The sequence below is a fragment of the Microtus pennsylvanicus genome, chromosome 12 (genome assembly GCF_037038515.1).
Source record: "Microtus pennsylvanicus isolate mMicPen1 chromosome 12, mMicPen1.hap1, whole genome shotgun sequence".
Taxonomy (NCBI): domain Eukaryota; kingdom Metazoa; phylum Chordata; class Mammalia; order Rodentia; family Cricetidae; genus Microtus; species Microtus pennsylvanicus.
In genome coordinates, this window is record NC_134590.1 from 92,205,029 (window position 1) to 92,226,080 (window position 21,052).

The 21,052-nt window shown below is 53.1% G+C and overlaps 1 protein-coding gene across 1 annotated transcript in view; it reads right to left on the reverse strand.

Annotated features, from left to right (window-relative positions):
* Kdm4b (lysine demethylase 4B) overlaps window positions 1-21,052 on the reverse strand; it is a 60,118-nt gene that overhangs the window by 32,513 nt on the left and 6,553 nt on the right. Inside the window, exons 2-6 of the mRNA XM_075942821.1 lie at window positions 11,872-11,977; window positions 11,439-11,551; window positions 7,943-8,074; window positions 7,277-7,441; window positions 176-351 (exon numbers count right to left, since the gene is read on the reverse strand). Coding sequence (XP_075798936.1) covers window positions 176-351; window positions 7,277-7,441; window positions 7,943-7,990 — 389 coding nt within the window. The 5' untranslated portion in view covers window positions 7,991-8,074; window positions 11,439-11,551; window positions 11,872-11,977. The remainder of the gene's footprint in view (window positions 1-175; window positions 352-7,276; window positions 7,442-7,942; window positions 8,075-11,438; window positions 11,552-11,871; window positions 11,978-21,052) is intronic.

The window sequence follows — 21,052 nt, forward strand, 5'->3', positions numbered from 1 at the left end:
GCTATGACTGTAGGTCTCAGGATGTGCAGAGTAGGAATCATGGGGACCTCCACTGGAGGGCCACCTTCAGGCCACACACTGAATGAGGGAAGACAGGGATGGGGTGAGGGACTAGAGCCCAAGTTGGGCCTCCAGGAAGTGGTGAGGAGTGGGAAGATGGCTTGCGCCCACATACTTCTCACTGTTGGCCAGGCGGCGGTATTCGCCCACGGTCATGGCCTTCTTCTGGATGTTGTACTGTGTGAAAAGCCCCGACTGCCCCGTCACCACCTGTTGTATGGGTGCTGGGATAACCACATCATCGATGTCGTCATATGTCTGCCGTGGCTTCCACTCCTTGGGTGGGATGATCTGTGGGGCCAAAAAGGATACGGTGATGCAGCTCCAAAGGATAGGGGATTCCAGGTCCCCAAAGATCTAAATGCTCCGGGCCAGCACTCACACAAGTACCACACAATCATGACAGTCATGGCAGCCAAGGTGGTAGTCGGGCCCCACTGCAGCTGACACGGGGGTGGGGGATGGAGGCCTGGGCCCAAGCCAGGGCTGAGTCGGGCATGACATGGGTGGTTCTAAACAGAGCCAATGCACTCCAGGGCTGGCTCAACAGGGCTCCTGAGACACTCTTATATGTGAACCTGTTCTTGGTCACTGCTGCCATGCACGGATGCCCCTGGTTGTGGAGATGGCGGGCAGGGTTGGGGCTCCTGAGGCCTGCTTCGACAGTGGGCACACAGCAGCACGCTGCAAGGGAGTGCCTGAGACAAGGTCAGAACCAGCACCTGGGGTCCCAAGTAGACAGGGAGCGGATGCTGGAGGCCAGGAACTCCACAAGACGGATATGGCCACAATGCCAGGGGGCAAGTGGCTGCTCTTAGGAAACTAGGCACAAGGGATCATCAACCCAGCCCCCAGCACTGAAATAGGGGAATGGCACTTAGAGACACAAACTAGGGCAGAGGCCACACTTGGAGGAGCCAGATGAGGACAGAAAGGTGGCACTATCACTCCAAAGATGGGCAGAGTCAGAACTGTCAGCCCTTCTTGTGGGGAAGCGGAGGGCACAAGCCTGCGGCTCTCAGAGTTGCTGTGCCAAACCTCACAGCCTCCCTCTCCATTATGGCCACTGGCACAGGACTGGTGATCCCAAGCTGACAGGCTCAGAAGGCTCGAGCCACCTGCTGTCCCCAGGAACAAGCACAGAGGCAGTCACTCCCATTCCCATGCTTCGTGCAGGGAGGGCTGCAGGCTCACGTCTAGGGACGCCTGTGGCTGACACACACTGAGGGCACCCTGCTCTTAGTGGATGGGGACACTGTTTAGAATGCTGCAGCACCCAGGACATCCCCCAGAGAACCAGACAATCCCATGTCTACAGTACCAGGATGGGGGCGGGCAGAGGGACAACAGGGGAAAGTGGGCACTGGGCAGCAGCCATTCTGACAAGCCTCAGATTCCTGCTGGTCCCCATGGGAAGGAGCCTGACCTCCAGGAGACCCCAAGCCAGCACCCCCAGGGCTCTCACACCCAGTGCTTACCAAGGAGCCAGGAAGTCCTGGCCTAAACACCGGACACATACTCAGAGCACTCCCCACCTTGGGTAAGTCTGGCTCTCACTGGCTATAGCAAGTACCATCTCAGCTCCTGAGGCCCACAGATCCCAAGGAGGTGGTGGGGACAGCTGTGTGGCCAGCAGAGCCCCCAGCATAGACATGTGTGCACATGCGCACGCACACCCACTCTTACGGACACACATACACATGTGTATGTACACACATACACCACTCATATACTTTCTCTCTCTCTCTCTCTTAGTTTTTCAAGACAGGATTTCTCTATGTGTGTAACCTTGGCTGTCCTGGAACTCACTTTGTAGACCAGGCTGGCCTCAAACTCACAGAGATTCACCTGTCTCTGCCTCCCGAGTGCTGGGATGAAAGACATGTGCCACCAGTGCCTGGCTACACACACACTGACACTGATGAACCCCTGGCCTCAGCTCGTATGTGGCACCAGTGGTTCCTGGAGTCCATCTGCCCTCAGAAGGCAGGAGGTGTGTATGCTGTGCTGTGCTGTACATATATGCCCAGGGCTCAGATGGACTTGGTCTCCCCAAGTTTCTCTCCTATGGGGTAACACAGATCTCCAAGGTCACAGGGAACCTCAGCCACAACCGAGTTTGATGGCTCCATTCAGACAGGCAGGTAAAACAGTGGAATGCAAAGATGAGCAGAGTGACAAGGTACAAGGACAAGGTGAAGGCAGAGGAGGCCAAAAACTCCAACCCAGGAAGCTCAGGCAGTCCTCCACAGCCATAGATGAGCATGCATGTGCACACACACAAACTCCAACCAGGGAGCGCAGGCAGTCCTCCACAGCCATAGATGAGCATGCATGTGCACGCACACAAACTCCAACCAGGGAGCGCAGGCAGTCCTCCACAGCCATAGATGAGCATGCATGTGCACACTCTCTCAATGCTAGAAATGCCAGAAGGAAAGCTGCACTTGCACAAGGCTATGGTGAGAGGTGGCAGATCAAAGACGCTACGGTCTCATTTGCAGGGACGTTAGCAGAAGCAAAGAGGACAGTCTAAGATGGCCACGCACAAGAGCCTCTCTGGTGGAAAGGGTATTGCAGGCAGGGAAGGGGGACCAAGGTAGGCCATGATCACCCAATCTGTGATCATGGAGGAAAAGGAAAGGGTAGAAACCTGCAGCTCAACCAGAAGAACTGTCTCAAGAGTCTCGAGTTGGCAGGCTCCAGCTGAGGCTGGGAACAGGAGTGTCTGCTGAGAAACGGTGTCCTCCACCCACAGGAAGCCCAAGGCCGACCCTAGGGCTGTAAAATGCCTGGAGGCACATCTGCAGGTGGCACATGCACAGGCGTGGACACACATGCGTGGCTGGAGAGACCATCACTGGGTAAGGACATTTGCTCTGCAAACATGGGGACCTGAGTTCAAATCCCTAGGACTCATGTAAAGGATTGCGCACCTGTGACCTCAGCACAGGGAGAGAGGTGGGGACAGCTCCCTGACGGCCAGCCTAGTCAGACTGGTGAGTTTCCAGTTCAGTGGGGCTCTGTCCCCAGGCAGAGCAGAATAATGAAAAAGGAAGACACCCAGTACTCTGCTCTGGCCTGCACATGCACATACCACATGGGTGCACACGTGTAGATACGCACATGGGCATGCACATACCACATGGGTGCACACGTGTAGATACGCACATGGGCATGCACATACCACATGGGTGCACACGTGTAGATACGCACATGGGCATGCACATACCACATGGGTGCACACGTGTAGATACGCAGATAGGCGTGCACATGCCACATGGGTGCACACATGTAGATACGCACATAGGCGTGCACATGCCACATGGGTGCACACGTGTAGATACGCACATAGGCGTGCACATGCCACATGGGTGCACACGTGTAGATACGCACATAGGCGTGCACATGCCACATGGGTGCACACGTGTAGATACGCACATGGGCATGCACATACCACATGGGCGCACACATGTAGATACGCACATACCACATGGGTGCACACGTGTAGATACGCACATGCCACATGGGTGCACACGTGTAGATACGCACATGGGCATGCACATACCACATGGGCGCACACATGTAGATACGCACATACCACATGGGTGCACACATGTAGATACACACATGGGCGTGCACATACCACATGGGTGCACACGTGTAGATACGCACATACCACATGGGTGCACACGTGTAGATACGCACATACCACATGGGTGCACACGTGTAGATACGCACATAGGCGTGCACATACCACATGGGTGCACACATGTAGATACACACATGGGCGTGCACATACCACATGGGTGCACACGTGTAGATACGCACATACCACATGGGTGCACACGTGTAGATATGCACATGGGCGTGCACGTGCAGGCACAGAGAGGCAGGGCAGGAAGAAGGCATCAGCCCATTCTACTTACCTGTTCGAGCACAATTGGAGGGAACAGTGTGAATGTGTCACTGAGTGCTTCAAGGCACAGCAAGGATGAGAGCCACCAGGTCATCACTGAGAAACTGAACTTCGGGAGGGGACAGTACTTGGCAGCTCTAGAGCTGGGGTGGCATGCCTGCCTCGGAGGGCACTGCTGCCCTGAGAAAGGTTTGAGCCTTTTCACTTTTTCTTTTTAAACTGGCTTATTTATCTTGTGTGTGCAGCATGTGGAGGTCAAGGGACCACTCACAGAAGTCAGTTTTCCTCCTTGTATGTGGATCCTGGGGACTAAGCTCAGGCCTCAGGTTTGGTGGCAGTACCTATACAACCCCTTAGTCTGCCTGGGAATTGAGTTCTATTGCCCTGTGCGATTTCTGGACCGACTCTGGCACTCCGAAGTGCTAGCCGGACTCCAGAGAACCATGCAACTGCTCCAGGTATCACTGGAGGGCTGGCCTGCCCTCCTAGCACCTGGGAGGGTCAGTGAGCCCCGGGCGGTCTCAGACGGAGTCCTGAGGCAGGCCTGCCGTTTACCTTGCACATGAGGGGCCCAGGTGGACCCCAGTGCTAAGAAAAGCAGAAATTAAGTGAGAAACAGAGAGCTGGCTCAGTGTGCAGAGCCCAGCGCCCCATTCAGGAGGCTCCCGACTGCTGTGGGTCCACGCCCCCTTCTGCCAACATGCACCACACACATGTGTGCACCCCCACACACACACAGTTTGTTTTGTTTTTTTGCAATACAGGATTTCTGTGTTGCCCTGGCTGTCCTGGAACTAGCTCTGTAGACCAGGCTGGCCTTGAACTCACAGAGATCCACCTGCCTCTGCCTTCTACACGCTGGGATTAAAGTCATGTGCCACCACTGCCCAACCATTTTTTTAAAAAAGAAAAAAAAAGATGCCAGGGTGACCCCAACACCTTTTTTTTTTTGTTTGATGCTTCTACTTTTGTCTTTTTTTTCTTTTCTTTTTTATTTATTTATTTATTTATTTATTTATTAAAGATTTCTGTCTCCTCCCTGCCACCGCCTCCCATTTCTCTCCCCCTCCCCTGATCAAGTCCCCCTCCCTTGTCAGCCCAAAGAGCCATCAGGGTTCCCTGCCCTGTGGGAAGTCCAAGGACCACCCACCTCCATCCAGGCCTAGTAAGGTGAGCATCCAAACTGCCTAGGCTCCCCCAAAGCCAGTGCGTGCAGTGGGATCAGAAACCCATTGCCATTGTTCTTGAGTTCTCAGTAGTCCTCATTGTCCACTATGTTCAGCTAGTCCGGTTTTATCCCAGGCTTTTTCAAACCCAAGCCAGCTGGCCTTGGCGAGTTCCTGATAGAACATCCCCATTGTCTCAGTGTGTGGGTACACCCCTCGCGGTTCTGAGTTCCTTGCTCGTGCTCTCTCTCCTTCTGCTCCTGATTTGGACCTTGAGATTTCGGTCCGGTGCTCCAAGTGGGTCTCTGTCTCCTTTCATTGCCTGGTGAAGGTTAATATTCAGGAGGATGCCTATATGTTTTTCCTTGGGTTCACCTTCTTATTTAGCTTCTCTAGGATCACAAATTACAGGCTCAATGTCCTTTATTTATGGCTAGAAACCAAATATGAGTGAGTACATCCCATGTTCCTCTTTTCCCAACACCTTTCTGTAGGTGTCAAGCATACTCTGCTATGCAAGGCCTTGTGCCAACACCCACACACACCACACACCACACACCACACACACACACACATACACCACACACACACACACACCACACACACACCACACACACACACATACACCACACACACACACACCCCACACACCACACACACACACCACACACACACCACACACACACACATACACCACACACACACACACACCCCACACACCACACACACACACCACACACACACCACACACACACACATACACCACACACACCCCCACACACATACACCACACACACACACCCCACACACCCCCACACACATACACCACACACATACACCACACACACGCACACCACACACACCCACGCACACCACACACACCCACGCACACTACACACACCCACACACATCCCACACACACCTCACACCACACACATACACCACACACACACACCACACACCTCACACACACACCACACATACACCACATACACACACCACACACACCACACACCACACACACACACACACCACACACACACATCCCACACACACCTCACACCACACACATACACCACACACACCACACACACATACACCACACACACACACACCAACACCACACACACACCACACACACCCACACACATCCCACACACACCTCACACATACACCACACACACACACCACACACACACACACACATCCCACACACACCTCACACCACACACACACACCCCCCACACACGCACACCACACACACACACCACACACACCCACGCACACCACACACACACCACACACACCCACGCACACCACACACACCCATGCACACCACACACACCCACACACATCCCACACACCTCACACCACACACATACACCACATACACACACCACACACACACCACATACACATACACCACACACACACATACCACACTACACACACATACACCACACACACACCACACACATACACCACATACACACACACCACACACACACACCACACATATATACACACCACACACCACATACACACACACCCACATATACCACCCACACCCCACCCCACCACCACACACATACACACACACACACACCACACATACATACACCACACACACACCTCACACCCACACACACCCACACACATACACCACACACACACACACACATACACCACACACACACACACCACACACACATACACCACACTCACACACCCACACACACATACACCACACACACACACACACAGATACACCACACAGATACACCACACACACACACACACACACACACACAGATACACCACACAGATACACCACACACACACACACACACACACACACACACACACACACACACACACACACCTCCCTCTACTCGCTTTGGATTACTCCACTTTAATCAGGAATTCGAGGTGTCTGTGGGCACCACTGTTTCTAGGCATCAGGTCCCCTCCTACCCTTGGCCTGGTGTAGCACCCAGGCAGGGCTGCTCCCTGGGGCTAGGGACACAAGTGCCCTGATTTGGCCCAGGCCCCCTCACAGAACCGGTGCCTCTGTGAGTCTGGAGGAAGCTGGAGCAGCACGACAAAGCAGCCCGGGAGTGGCATGACCCACCTTGGCCAGGCCTGCGCGGTGGGCACCTTGCGACTCGATGTAGGCCACGTATCTGTTGAAGTCCCTGAACTCGTCCATGGTGGGGCGGAAGGTCATGATTTTGCAGCTGGGGTTCTGGGCACTGTGGTCCTCAGACCCCATGGCTGCTCCACTGCAGAACCACACCTGTGAGAGGAGAAGAGTGGTCAGCACAGCCCTGCCATTACCAAAGCCCACCAACACCACCATGATGATGCTCCCCTCGAGACAACAAAAAACACCCCCTGCAGGAGGGCAACAGCAGGCAGCTGGGTATGCCAGCAAGCCACAAGACCCCATATTCACACCAGCCCGAGGGCCTAAGTGGCACCGGCTGACTAAATGCACAGGTACCTCCCTCCAGAGCTGACAGGTACCAAATGCACCCTCCAATCAGAGGCCACCAGAACCCAGCACTGTTGTCAGCAGGGACCTTCTTCCCGTGTGGACCTTGTGGCTTTGTGGTCACCACAACCACCCAGGAGCCCTGTGAACACATGAGAGCACCCTGGGATAGTTGAGAGTGTCTCACTTGTGCACAGTGCCTAAGTGTTTGCAGCCTGGAACCCATCAAGCTATTCAAGAAGGCCTGGGCCAGGAGGGCAGACCAACCCATCTGAGTCAACTCAAGCCATGGCCAGCACTGACCTGCCCATGTGCCAGCACAGAAGGGATGTCAGATGCTGGGGCATCCATGCTGGAGGGAGGCAGCACAGCTGGTCTTCTCTGTCAGTGACCTCACTGGGAGACCACATAGCCTGCGGCCCAGACTCCCACGCACTTTCCAGGATGGCCACAAGGTAGCAGCACATGCCCAGGAATAGAGTGCACAGAATTAAGGGGTTGGTGACCAAGCACCCAAAAGCCACTGCCCTGATGGGCTCTGGAGAGTACTGAAGCTGCATCACCTGGGTGTCCTAGGACTCTACTGTCTATGTCTACTCAACACAGCCATCAGAGACATAGTGCCATGAGACAGGACATGGTTTACCAAGAGGGGCCTTCAGACCCTGTCCTCCAGGGCACTAGGGACGGGCCCTAGCACAGACTAGAAGCTATCCTTCTGGAGATCTAATGCATCCCAGGTCTCAGAGCCACCACTGTCCCCACCAGCCCTACACCAGATGCTGACTGAGCCCAGGATCCACATGTCCACCTGACAGCCCTCCCACATGCAGAGGTGAGAGCCGGGGAGATGGTGTAGAAGGAAGACCACGTCCTCGGGAACCTCGCAACCTAGGAGTCCGCAGTCTCAGTGTTCAAGAGAGCAGGTGGGAGGAGCATGGAGCGCAGCGACTGAGCTCCTGAGGGCAGTCCACCTCGGCCGCCCAGCAGGCCGTGTTTAATGGTGGCGCACAGTGTGCCTTCTGGAGGACATAAGGACACCACGGTTCCTCCCCCATGGCTTCCGGCCCACAGGGTGGCCCCAGGGACTGACTCCCCACACTCAGCGCACCCACCCACCATCCCCCTCGCACGCGTCTCCTTCTCAGGGAGCACATCCACCTTGGCTGGGGCAGCACCCAGTCATCCTCCCTCCTGCCTGTCTCTTGCTCAAAGCCTCTATGGCCAGCAAAGCCCAGGTTGTCATCGTCACCAGGGCCCTGTATGGGCACTGGGATGGACGTGGGACCTGAGGGTTGTGGGACCAGTGCAGAGCATCCTGGTGGTGCAGCACACAGAATGAAGGTTGGAGGCAGGGTGGGGGTCACAGCAGGCAGTGCTGTGCAAACGTGTGTGCAGGAGTCAGTGGTCTCCTTCCACCATGTGTGACCTGGGGACTGAACTCAGGGTACGAGGCTTAGCAGTAGGTACATTTCCCTGCCAAGGTCCCAGTTGCAGAGAATCAGCAGGGCCCAGGGCTACGGTTGTTCCCTCGGGCTATAGTGAAAGCACAGCCGAGGTTAGCCCAGGACTAGGGGTACGGGATGTCACTCCTAGAGGAAGTCAATCCTGCAGCTGGGACAGTACACAAAGAAAAGGACTCTTAAGATGGGAGCAGGGACAAAACTAGGGATCAGCCAGAGCTGGGCAATGTCATCACAAGGGAGGCAGGGAGCCGAGGGCTCAAATGCCACCAGAAGCTGCCAACTTGCAAGTGGAGTGCCCCAGGGTCCCCAGAAGAGCCAGCCATTGCTGAAGAGCTCACTTGCTACCAGACACACCACGGACTTAGGGCATCATCTAAGTATCCCCATACGGGGCAGTGGCCACGCCTATAGTTACAAGCTACAAAAGCTAGTGGTGGTGCACACAGAGATGGGGATCCCAAGACCTGGAACAAATGTGTTCATCACTCATGATGGGTCCAGCACAATCAGTGCTCCAGGTGCCACTTGTCCTGGGAAGTCTGGGCTAGGCAGAGCTAGTAGCCTGGTAGCCTAGGCAGAGGTAGTAACCTAGTAACCTAGTAGCCTAGAGCAGGGAGCTGTGGTTAGTGAGCTTGGAACCTACTAGCCTCAGGGTCCGGGGTGGGGTGGGGGATGGTGATGGATGGACACCCAGCGGCTACATGCCAGCTGCCAAACAGCAAGTGCCCTGGCTCCACCTAGTGGCAACAGCTCCTTACTGCCCACAAAGTGCCCTCTCCACCTCCTGCCAGTTAAACCAGAGCTTAGAGGAAGTGGTCCACAGAGAGCCACCCCACCCTACAGGAGTTGCTCCCCACTATCCAGGGACATGTGTCGAGACCAGAGCTTCAGGCCAGGCTGTGTCCTGTCACCTGCGCCCACCGGCCCCACTTTACTCGAGCCCAGGACCAAGTCCCTCAGGCATGACTAAGGAGATATGGACTGGGCTCCAAGGACCCTGAGAGTGTGGTGACAGCCCCTGGGCACACAGCAACAGGCCGGTACCATGAGGCCAGGACAGCACAGACTCCGTGACCTGGTCATCATCCTTTGTAAGCACAGAGGAGCACAGGAGGCGGGCGTGTTCCTCCCAGTGGCACTGAAGGCGCCAGTGCCCCAGGTGTTGGGGGTGGGGTACCTTTCCAACCACTCTTGCTCTTGAAGGTCCCTACTGTTGGAGGGCTAGCCACTTGGTAACACCCCAAACTCTCTGGTGATTCCCAGAGGTTCCACACCCTAAGTTCAGCCCCCAGCAGGGAGATTGCCATGACTTCCTGAGCTGGTTCAGGAGTGTGGCTAGACTCATGTAGGGGTGCCCCACAGCTCCAGAAGTCACAGGACAGGAGAAAGTGGGTTTCCTGATAGGTCCCAGCTGCCCAGGGCCCAGGCAAGGTGAGAACTGTCTGCCCCACTTCTCTCACTCCCCCAGCTGTGCCACCCCTGAGCACAAGGAGCCCACATGCTGGGACAGAAGGATCTCCCTGGCAGTCCTGCCCCCTTTATCTGAGTGAACAGCGGGGGTGGGGTGGGAACAAGAGGGTCATTCTTACCAAAGTACCACAGCGCAAAGCCACTGCCCCCACAAACCTGAGTCCAATGTAAGTCTACAGAGTGACGTCATGCTCCACATAGCCGTCAGCACAGACGACAGGGAAAGAGCGGCCCAGCCATACACTGGACAGCACACAGTCCTGAACAAGATTGGGACTCAAACACACAGTGTGGAGGGGCCTCAAGATCAGCTCCAGTGAGAGACCCAGAAACCAAAGCCACTCATGGTGACTAGTTTTACACCCACTTGATACAAGCTTGAGTCACTGGAGAGCAGGGAGCCTCAATTAAAATGTCTCCATCAGCTCTAGCTGTCGACAAGTGATTGATAGGGAAGACCCAGCCCACTGTGGGAGGTGCCATCCCTGGACGGCTAGTCCTGGGTTCTATAAGAAAGCAGGCTGAGGGGCTGGAGATATGGCTCAGAGGTTAAGAGCACTGAGGTTCTGAGTTCAATTCCCAGCAACCACATGATGGCTCACAGCCATCTGTAATGTAAGAGATCTGGTGCCCTCTTCTGGCCTACAGGGACACATGCAAGTAGATGCTGTATACATAATTAATAAATAAATCTTTAAAAAAAAAAGAAAGAAAGAAAGCAGGCTGAGCAAGCCTCGAGGAGCAAGCCAGTGAGCATGGCCTCTGCCCCAGCTCCTGCCTCCAGGTTCCTGCCCTGACTTCCTTCGATGATGGACTGTTAGCAGGAAGTGTGAGCCAAAGAAACCCTTCCCTCGCCAACTCACTGTGGTCACGGTGTTTCATCACAGCTAAGACATCACTCAGTGTGGAACTCTGAGACAGGGAATTTCCGAAATGGGCCAATCCACAAGGGAAGAGGATTTTTGGGTGCTCGAGGCTGGGGAGAGGGGATGGATGTTCTGGAACTTGACAGCAGTGATGGCGCCACCACTCTGAATAGACTACAAACCACTCTTGTCGGTGGGCCCAAGAGGATGCTCCTCACAGGAGCCCACAGGACCTGCCAAGCCCTGTCTGTCCCAAGCACCATCACTAGGCAAGGCCTCACTGTGGAGCCCTTAGTACTAAAAGAAGCCTGAGTCATTGCTGGACAGGTGCACGGACTCCAACCACAGCCGCTCCCTTAGCATGGCCCAATCTCAGGACCCATGGACCCACACTCAGGCGGCCCATCTGGGACCTGGCTGCTGCACTTACCTGGGGGTTCCAGGAGGTTCCAGGGGGCTGAGGTGGCCAAATGACTTGGGCTCAAGGAAGCTGTCAGGGTTGCTTTTTGTCAGGCACCTCCAATGACAGCAGTGTCCTGCAAGGGACAGATAAAAGCTGCTGACTGAACTGCAATGGGCCGTCCCTGCCAGTCCTGTCCTTCATACCGCACGCAGAGTTGATTCTAAGTGGCTTCAGACCAAATTTTAAAATCAATTATCAAATTTCTATAATACAAATATTTATGGCCTTGAAGCAGGTGGAGTTTGGACAAGGAGTAAGAGAAAACGCACACTGGGCTCTGAACTCGAAGGTTGTCGTGATGAAGACAAAGGTCTAAGATCAGCATGCAGAACGTACAGCGTCTTCACCACTCAACAAGACAAGGGGCCAGTATCCAGATTAGACAAAGGGCTCACCATTTGTGCTGACTAGTTTCCTGTCAACCTGACGCAAGCCAGAGTCCTCAAAGGAAGGAGCCTCAACTGATAAAATGCCTCCATGAAATTCAGCTGTAAAGCATTTTCTTGGTGTGAGAAGTCCTTCTGTCTATGTGTTGCTTTTATTGGTTAATGAATAAAGAAGCTGGCTTGGCCTGATAGGGTAGAGTAGAGCTAGGCGGGGAAAACTAAACTGAATGCTGAGGGAAAGAAGGCAGAGCAAAGAGAAGCCATGGAGCTGCTGCTGGAGACAGATATGCTGGAACCTTGCCGGTAGGTCACAAATCTTGTGGTAAAATATAAAATACTGGAAATGGGTTAATTCTAAATGTAAGAGCTAGCTAGCAGTAAGCTTGAGTGATTGGCTAGGCAGTGATTTAAATAATACAGTTTCTGTGTGATAATTTCGGGAGTCTGGGTGGCTGGGAAATGAACAAGCAGTCTCCTGCAACATTTTCTCATTTAGTGATCAGTGGGGGGCAGTCCATTGTGAGTGTCTGATTCCCAGCACCCCCACAGTGGCTCACAACCATCTGGAACTCCCGTTCCTAGGAATCTGACACTCCAGGGCCCCAGGCACATACATATACATAGGCATACAGACAGACAAAATACCCATACATAGGTAATACATAGTGGTAATACAATTATAAACACAATAAAATAAAAATTAAAAAATAAGGCCAATGAAGCCATTGGTTGGGGGGAGGGAACAACTCTGGTTTGTCACTTGGCCTAACTGTGAGGGGCAAACATTGCCTAGAGCAATGAGATTGTCCTAGCGCCCTCTAGTATCCCCTAGAAAGAAATTCTCCCAGCAGGTCTGCAGCTATGACTCTACCACAGCACAGAGGCCCTGACTCCATCCATTAGGGTGCTCACATCTGCCCAGCCCAAGCCAATCACCAGAGAGACCAAGGGCCAAACAGAAAGTTGCCGCCTCAGTAGGTAGCAGCCAATCATGACAAGAGTCCTGGAGCCCACACCTCCCTGATTCCAAACTCCTTCCTAAAGTTCCCAAGATGGCAACCCAGGCAGGATGGACTGCCACAGAAGGAGGTTCCCTGAGTGGCTGGAGCCAGGCTCTGCGCCCCCAGGGAGCTTTGGGTGCATCACGAGAGGTTGTCTGTCCTCAGTATCCTTGGGATGTCACTAGAGTCAGGCCACAGCCCTGGGGCTCTCCATGGAGCCTCTGCTAAAGTGATCACACAGAAGCCAGCAAAAGGGTGACACCAGGAACTGCTTTGCAGACTTCCTTCTTGGTACCCACTCACCATCAGGACAAGTCAACACAGAGATAACCAGGGACAGGCCACAGAGGCTCGCTGAAGCCTCCAGTGTGATGTGACAAAGAACTCAGGCACTCAGCACCTGCTCCAAGGTAGCAGGAAAGGGAGGGCAGGAGGCATGTCAGGAGACACGGAGGCTGGCCCAGGGCATGGCAAGGATATTATCCAATAGGAGGACAAGGCAGGACTGGCCCACAGTGCCAGGAAGACAGGAGAAAGCTGCACTCTGCACCCTGCCTGCCCCAGGCAGCAGAACCCTTAGCCTGACCATTCCAACCTGTCATCACTGGAGACAGACGTCAGATGTGCCTGGAGACCCAGGGCACAGGCAGGGCCTGGAAGGTGGGCAGTGAGGACTCCCAGAGTTCCAAGGCTCAGGGCTTAAAGCCAAGAGAGGATGGGTGTGAGACCAGAGTCTCAGACAACAGGAACAGTTGGGTCACTGGCTTCTGCCAAAGGTAAAGCCCTGGCACACGGTGATGCCAAGGGGCTTCTCCACCTTCCACAGAAGAACTCAAGAACACAAATCCAAGGCCCCGAGTTCCCAACAGCACACCCACTACCTTCCAGAAGGACACAAGCCATCTGTCCGCCCCTCACCCCACCCACCTTGAATTCTGATGTTTCTGTTGTGGTCTATAATAAGCATCTGCTACCTGGGCACAATGAGAAATGCACAAGCCACTGAAGAGTCACACAGAGGCTTGAGGAGACAGGCAACCAGGCAGACTATGTGACAGATGTCTTAGCAGAAGGATTGAAGGTGAGCTGCTGTGAGTGCGCGTGTCGTCACATGGGTGTGGCGGGCAGAGGACACCTGCAGATGTTGGTCCCTGCCATCACACAGCCAGGCTCGGCAGCAAGCACTTTACCCACTGAGCCCTCTTGCTGACCCAGAATTGCATTTTCTCTTTAAATCAATCACACTGGGCCCCAGAAATTGTTATAGCAACAGAAGATAGACTGTAAGTGGACTGGGGCATAGCTTGGATGATGCATGCCTGTCATCCCAGTTCTCAAGGGCTGAGGCAGGGGATTTATGAGTTTGAGGCCAGCCTGGGCTACATAACCAGACCCTGTCTCAAAAAACAGCAAAAATGAAATTTAGAAAACTTTTAAACTATCAAGCATGATGCATACCTTTAATCTCAGCACTCAGAAAGATGCAGAAGGATCGCTGTGAGTTCAAGCTCAGTCTGAGCCAGGGCTATACCCTGAGACCTTGTCTTTAAAAAAAAAAAGAAAGAAAGAAAAAAGAAAAATCAGAAAGCAAGAACAAAAGGAAGAGAAAATTAAAGTAAATAAAAGTTGGAGGACTGGCGAGGGGCTCAGTGCTAACTAAACACTGCTCTTCCAGATGCGCCTTTGGTTCCAGCACACCATGTCTCTCAGTCACCTGGAGCTCCAGTTCCGGGGAACCTGACACCTCTTCACTCTCCTCAGGCACTGTACACACACACACACACACACACACAGTTTAATTAGATATTAAAATTTAAAAATTATAAAGTAAATAAATCAATAAAAGGTGAGTGTGAGACGGTTCAGAAAGTAAAGGCGCTTGCTGCCAAGTCTGGCACCCTGATTGGTGGGAGGGGAGACCAACTCCTGCAAGCTGTCCCCTGAGCTCTCCACACACACTGGGGAGGGCCACCCTTGGGCACACACACAGGGTAAGTAAAGAAATAAAGAAATGCAATTTTTAAGAACTAAATGAAAGTTGAAGGAAAGGTCAAAACTCCCCTAGAAAATGAGTGAACAGCAAAAACCAACAGGAAGACGGCTTTACTCTGACAAGGTGCTGGCCAGCCAAGGGGTTCCTGTAGTCCAGACTGCAGGAGCTGTGGATAAGAGCAGCTCACCCTGCTGGCGAGGCGGGGAACTGTACATGGACATGGAGGGGGAAGACAGGACCCCAGGAGGCCCTTGCAGCAGGCATGTGGGGAGCTGCACCAGCTGTGCTGTGGCAGGGTAGCGCAGCAGACACTGGGGACACAGGCTAGGCAGAAGACACAGCTGTCTGCTCAGGCCCAGATGCTGACAGCAGGGGCAGGAAGTTCAGGAGCCTGAGCCTCTGATCAATGGAGAGAGAGCTGTAGGGCTCTGGGCAGGACAGTGACACCTGTACCATGCGCCTTCCCAACAGACCCAACACTGGACCTTGTTCACCTTCCACATTCCAACAGCATCAGCAAGCAGAAACCATGAAGGCAGGAGGAGGCCCAAGAAATGACTTTATTTCAAGGGAATAGCATGGTCAACACAGGGGACATGACCACAGAACTTGCACAACAGCCAGAACTGTGAGCCCCAAGACAAACACAGAAAACACAACTCCTCCGGGGGTTCTCAGTGCACAGAGTCGAACCTATTGTCAGCAGAGAAAGTTTGTCAAAGGAGCTGACAACTGAGGGACTCTCCATGGGAAGTGCAGGCCCTGGTGTGGACTCAGCACTGCTGCTAGGAAGAGGGCAAGAGGAGGAGATGGGCAAGTAGATAGATGGGTGGACGGATGGGTGAGTGGACGGATGGGTGGACGGATGGGTGAGTGGACGGATGGGTGGGTGGATGGATGGACGGATGGGTGAGTGGACAGATGGGTGGATGGATGGATGGATGGATGGATGGATGGATGGATGGATGATGGATGGGTGGGTGGACGGGTGGGTGGGTGGATGGACGGATGGGAGGATGGGTGGGTAAATGGATGAACGGATGGAAGGAAGGATGGATGGGTGAGTGGACGGATGGGTGGACGGATGGGTGAGTGGACGGATGGGTGGACGGATGGGTGGACGGACGGACGGACGGACGGACGGATGGATGGATGGGCGGGCAGGTGGATGGGTGGGTGGGTGGATGGGCAAGCGGATAGGTGAGTGGGTATATGGGTGAGAAGGTGAGGGGTAGAAAGGTGGGTGGGTAGACAAAAACGTGGATGGAAGGACAGAAAAGTGAATAGATAAAATGTCCATTTAGGGCCAGGCGGGGCGTGGGCACACCTTTAATCCCAGTATTTGGGAGGTAGAGGCAAGTGGATCTCTGCAGCCTGGTCTACAGAGCCAGTTCCAGGACAGAGAAACCTGTCTTAGAAAAAAAAAAAGTTCACCTAGATTAGCTACACAACAGACATGTCCCTCAGTTTGGAACTAGGTACAAGCCTGTACTTGTGGTGTTCACAGTGCTCTTGCAATGCTGATGAGGCGCGAGAAGCAAGCACAGCCCTCAGACAGACAGCACAAGGGAGCTGCTGGAAGGACTACCCAGGAATCCACCACAGGGTAGCAGGTGAGCTGTGCTAAGAGCAACATGGCTCGGGAGCCCAGCACACTGGGATTGTGGAGGAGAGGAGGTCACCAGAGACCCAGGGAGAAGAACCTGTGCCGCACCTCCAAAGGGAAGGCTGGGGACAGGTGGGCACAGAACAGCGGCACGAGAAGCCCTCTCTCTGCACGGCTTTCCAGGGTGGCACCACAGTGAGGCCTCACAGCTCTACTCTAGCTCAACAAGGGTCCTAAAGGACAGAGTGAACCCGGAGGCCACACCAGGGCCTTCTGCAGCCACACTACAAGGACACAGTGGCATCTCTCCTGCTGCCATGCCCAGGGCACCTGACCTCATGAAACCCACACAGGCTCAACGCTGATCCCAGTGAAAAGGAATAAGAGGATGAGGGCCACTTGGCCCCCGGATTCTCTTTCTACTGACAGGCTACCACAAAGTCAAAACAGGGTCTGACAGTGCCGAGTGACAGATCCGACAGCTTGGCCTGGAATCCCAGGCTGGAGGGAGCATGCACTCAATATCGGAGATACAGATGGCTCAGGCAAAGGGCAAAGTGCCCAATGTGGAGACTTCAAGAAAGACACCCAGGAGCCCTTCCTGAATCCCTTGCTAGTGCTAACTCAGTGTGACCCTCATGTGCCTGGACCCCAGAGCTGTGGAAAGGCATAATCGGGTCTTGCTGGTGGTAACCCAGTCTGGCAGGTTAGCTTCCAGCTCATGAAGTCGTATCTCAGAGACTAAGGCAGAGAACACGTGCAGGAGCACACAGCCACACACTGACTCCACCATGAACACGCATGAGCGAACACACACTTGCAGTCACACACACTCACTCAGGCAAATAATCAGTGTAACTAAATCACACCAATCAGGGCAGGGTGACTTGCCTAGGACAAACATAGGAATGGCCAGGCAGTTGGGTGGACCTTTAATGCCAGCACTAGGGAAACAGAGGCAGGGGAATCTCTGTGAGTCTGAGACTAGCCTAGGTTACAGAGTGAGTTCCAGAACGAGGGGTTGGAGGGAAAACTGTGGTTGAAATGTAAAATGAAATAAAAAAATAAGTAAACAAAATTTTTTTTAAAAAAATGGCAGGCACTCGCCCCAAGCCCCAGGACCCCTGAGGTGGACTCACTCCACAGGCACAGATACATGTATACATTCAATATAAACACAGTCCACTCCACAGGCACAGATACACGTATACATACAATATTAAACACACTATACTCCACAGGCACAGATACACGTATACATACAATATAAACATACTATACTCCACAGGCACAGATACACGTATACATACAATATAAACACACTATACTCCACAGGCACAGATACACGTATACATACAATATAAACACACTACGCTCCACAGGCACAGATACATGTATACAGATACACGTACACATACAATATAAACACACTATGCTCCACAGGCACAGATACATGTATACATACAATATAAACACACTATAATCCACAGGTACAGATACACGTATACATGCAATATAAACACACTACGCTCCATAGGCACAGATACATGTATACATGCAATATAAACACACTACGTTCCATAGGCACAGATACACGTATACATACAATATAAACACACTACGCTCCACAGGCACAGATACATGTATACAGGCACAGATACACGTACACATACAATATAAACACACTATACTCCACAGGCACAGATACATGTATACATACAATATAAACACACTATAATCCACAGGTACAGATACACGTATACATACAATATAAACACACTACGCTCCATAGGCACAGATACATGTATACATGCAATATAAACACACTACGTTCCATAGGCACAGATACACGTATACATACAATGTAAACACACTATGCTCCATAGGCACAGATACACGTATATATACAATATAAACACTCTCCACTCCACAGGCACAGATACACGTATACATACAATATAAACACACTCCACTCCACAGGCACAGATACACGTATACATACAATATAAACACACTCCACTCCACAGGCACAGATACACGTATACATACAATATAAACACACTAAAAGTTACACAGAAAAACAAATTAAAACTAAGTCAAGGGGGGCTGGAGAGATGGCTCAGAGGTTAAGAGCACTGGCTGCTCTTCCAAAGGTCCTGAGTTCAGTTCCCAGCAACCACATGGTGGCTCACAACCATCTGTAATGAGATCTGGCGCCCTCCTCTGGCGTGCGGGCATACATGGAGGCAGAACATTGTATACATAATAAATAAATAAATCTTTAAAAAAAAAACTAAGTCAATGCTGGAGTATGGACATGGCTGCCCATGCAGGAAGCCAGGGCCTGTAACACCGCCAGCTCAGAGGAGGGGATCAGACTGGTAAGAGTCACCTGTCTGTCCCTTGCCAGCACCCCAGCACCCAGTGCTGCAAGCGAGAGACCTTCCACAAGCAGCACAGCCTCCTGCACACACCTCTGACTTCTGGGTGCATCCTTGACTACTAAGTACCAGCTGTGGCCAGTGTTTGTCTACTGACCCATGAGCAAGCCTTGCATCAGACACCATAACCAGTGTCTGGGGGACCAATGATGAAGCTGGATGTCCCTGCCATCCCTGGGCTCACTGAGCCCAATGGTCTAAGTCAGGTCCCTTCACCTGCCATTACCTCGTCCAGTTGAGGGACAAAGCAGGGCAGCTAGGTCAGTCAGAGGCATCTGGTCCACACACACATGCAAAGATGCATGGACACCCACACATGCACATGGACATGTGCACATACATGGACGCACACAGACATGGACATGCACACACACACAGATGCTGCCTGCCCAGCACCACAGCCATCCAAAGCAGGCACCATCACTATACTGTCCCAGCTGGTGAAGGAGACATAGGGCAGGACATGGCTTGCCCAAGGCCACCCAGAAGTAGGGGTGTGGGGGACACAGGAAACAACAATAGCATGGGTAGAAACGCTGAGAACAAAGGTCGCAGCCCTCAGAGGAGCAGGAGGAAGCACTGCCAGTCCTGTCAATCACTGACAAGGTCTGGAGTCAGACGCAGACCTTCCCAACAGCTCAGGAAAATAAAGGGGACACAGCGAAGGTCAGACACCCTGCAGTCGGAGACATCACTGACTGTCATGACTTGGACCAAGAAATGCTGATGGCCCAGGGGGGTCCCCCTCTCCCCTCAACACTGTCCGGAGGCAGTGGAGGGCACTGCCGAAGCTTCTGCCATCACGGGCCATGGCCTTGACACTGCCCAGCCTGTGAGCCTTGGACACAGCAGCTCCTTCACTCTGGGAGCACCACCCCAGGGCTTTACATGTGTGTCCGTCTGTCCACATCACCTGCAGGACACCAGTGCAGGGCAGTGCCCAGGAGGCTCCATTCAGTGCCCCCTAGTGACTGTCCCGTTCACCTCCAACCCCACCCCGTGCTAATGTCCCAGCACCTGGCCTCACATATGAGGACTCATCTCAGGAAACAAACTCTGCAGCTCATTTCAAAACAAAACAAAACAAAGTTGAATACTATAAATTTTTACCTTTTTTTTTTGAGACAGTGTTTCTCTGCGTAACTGCCTGGTTGTCCTGGAACTCGCCTTGTAAACCAGGCTGGCCTCGAACTCAAGGCATGTGCCGCCACCACCTGGCTACTATTTATTTTTATTATTTATTTTGGGGGAAGTCATGCATGTTGAAGTCAGAGGACAACTGGCAGGGACTGGTTCTCTCTGTCCACACTGTAGATCCTGATAACTGAGCCTGGTTGGTCAGGCTTCACAGCAAACCCCTTCACCTGCTGAGCCATGTCCCTGGGGCCCCACAGTTGGTTTTCATACCACACTTTGTGGGGTGTGAGGGCACAAGCCTAGAGCCTAGTTACCAGAAAGACGCCCTCATGCCTCTGGGCAGCTGGTGAGAGCTAGGTGACTGCAGCCACCCTCAGGCCACGGCACAGCAGATGAAGACAGGAGTGCTCAGCGTGGCAGGCAGTGTGAGGCCTCCTACTCCCTCCCCCATGCTGGAGGGATTGCTCAGTGGTTAGAACACCGGATGACCTGACAAAGGACCAGGTTCAGTTCTCAGAACCCCCAAGGCAGCTCACAACTGTCTGTACTGCCAACTCTTGGGTTCTGACGCCCTCTTCTGGCCT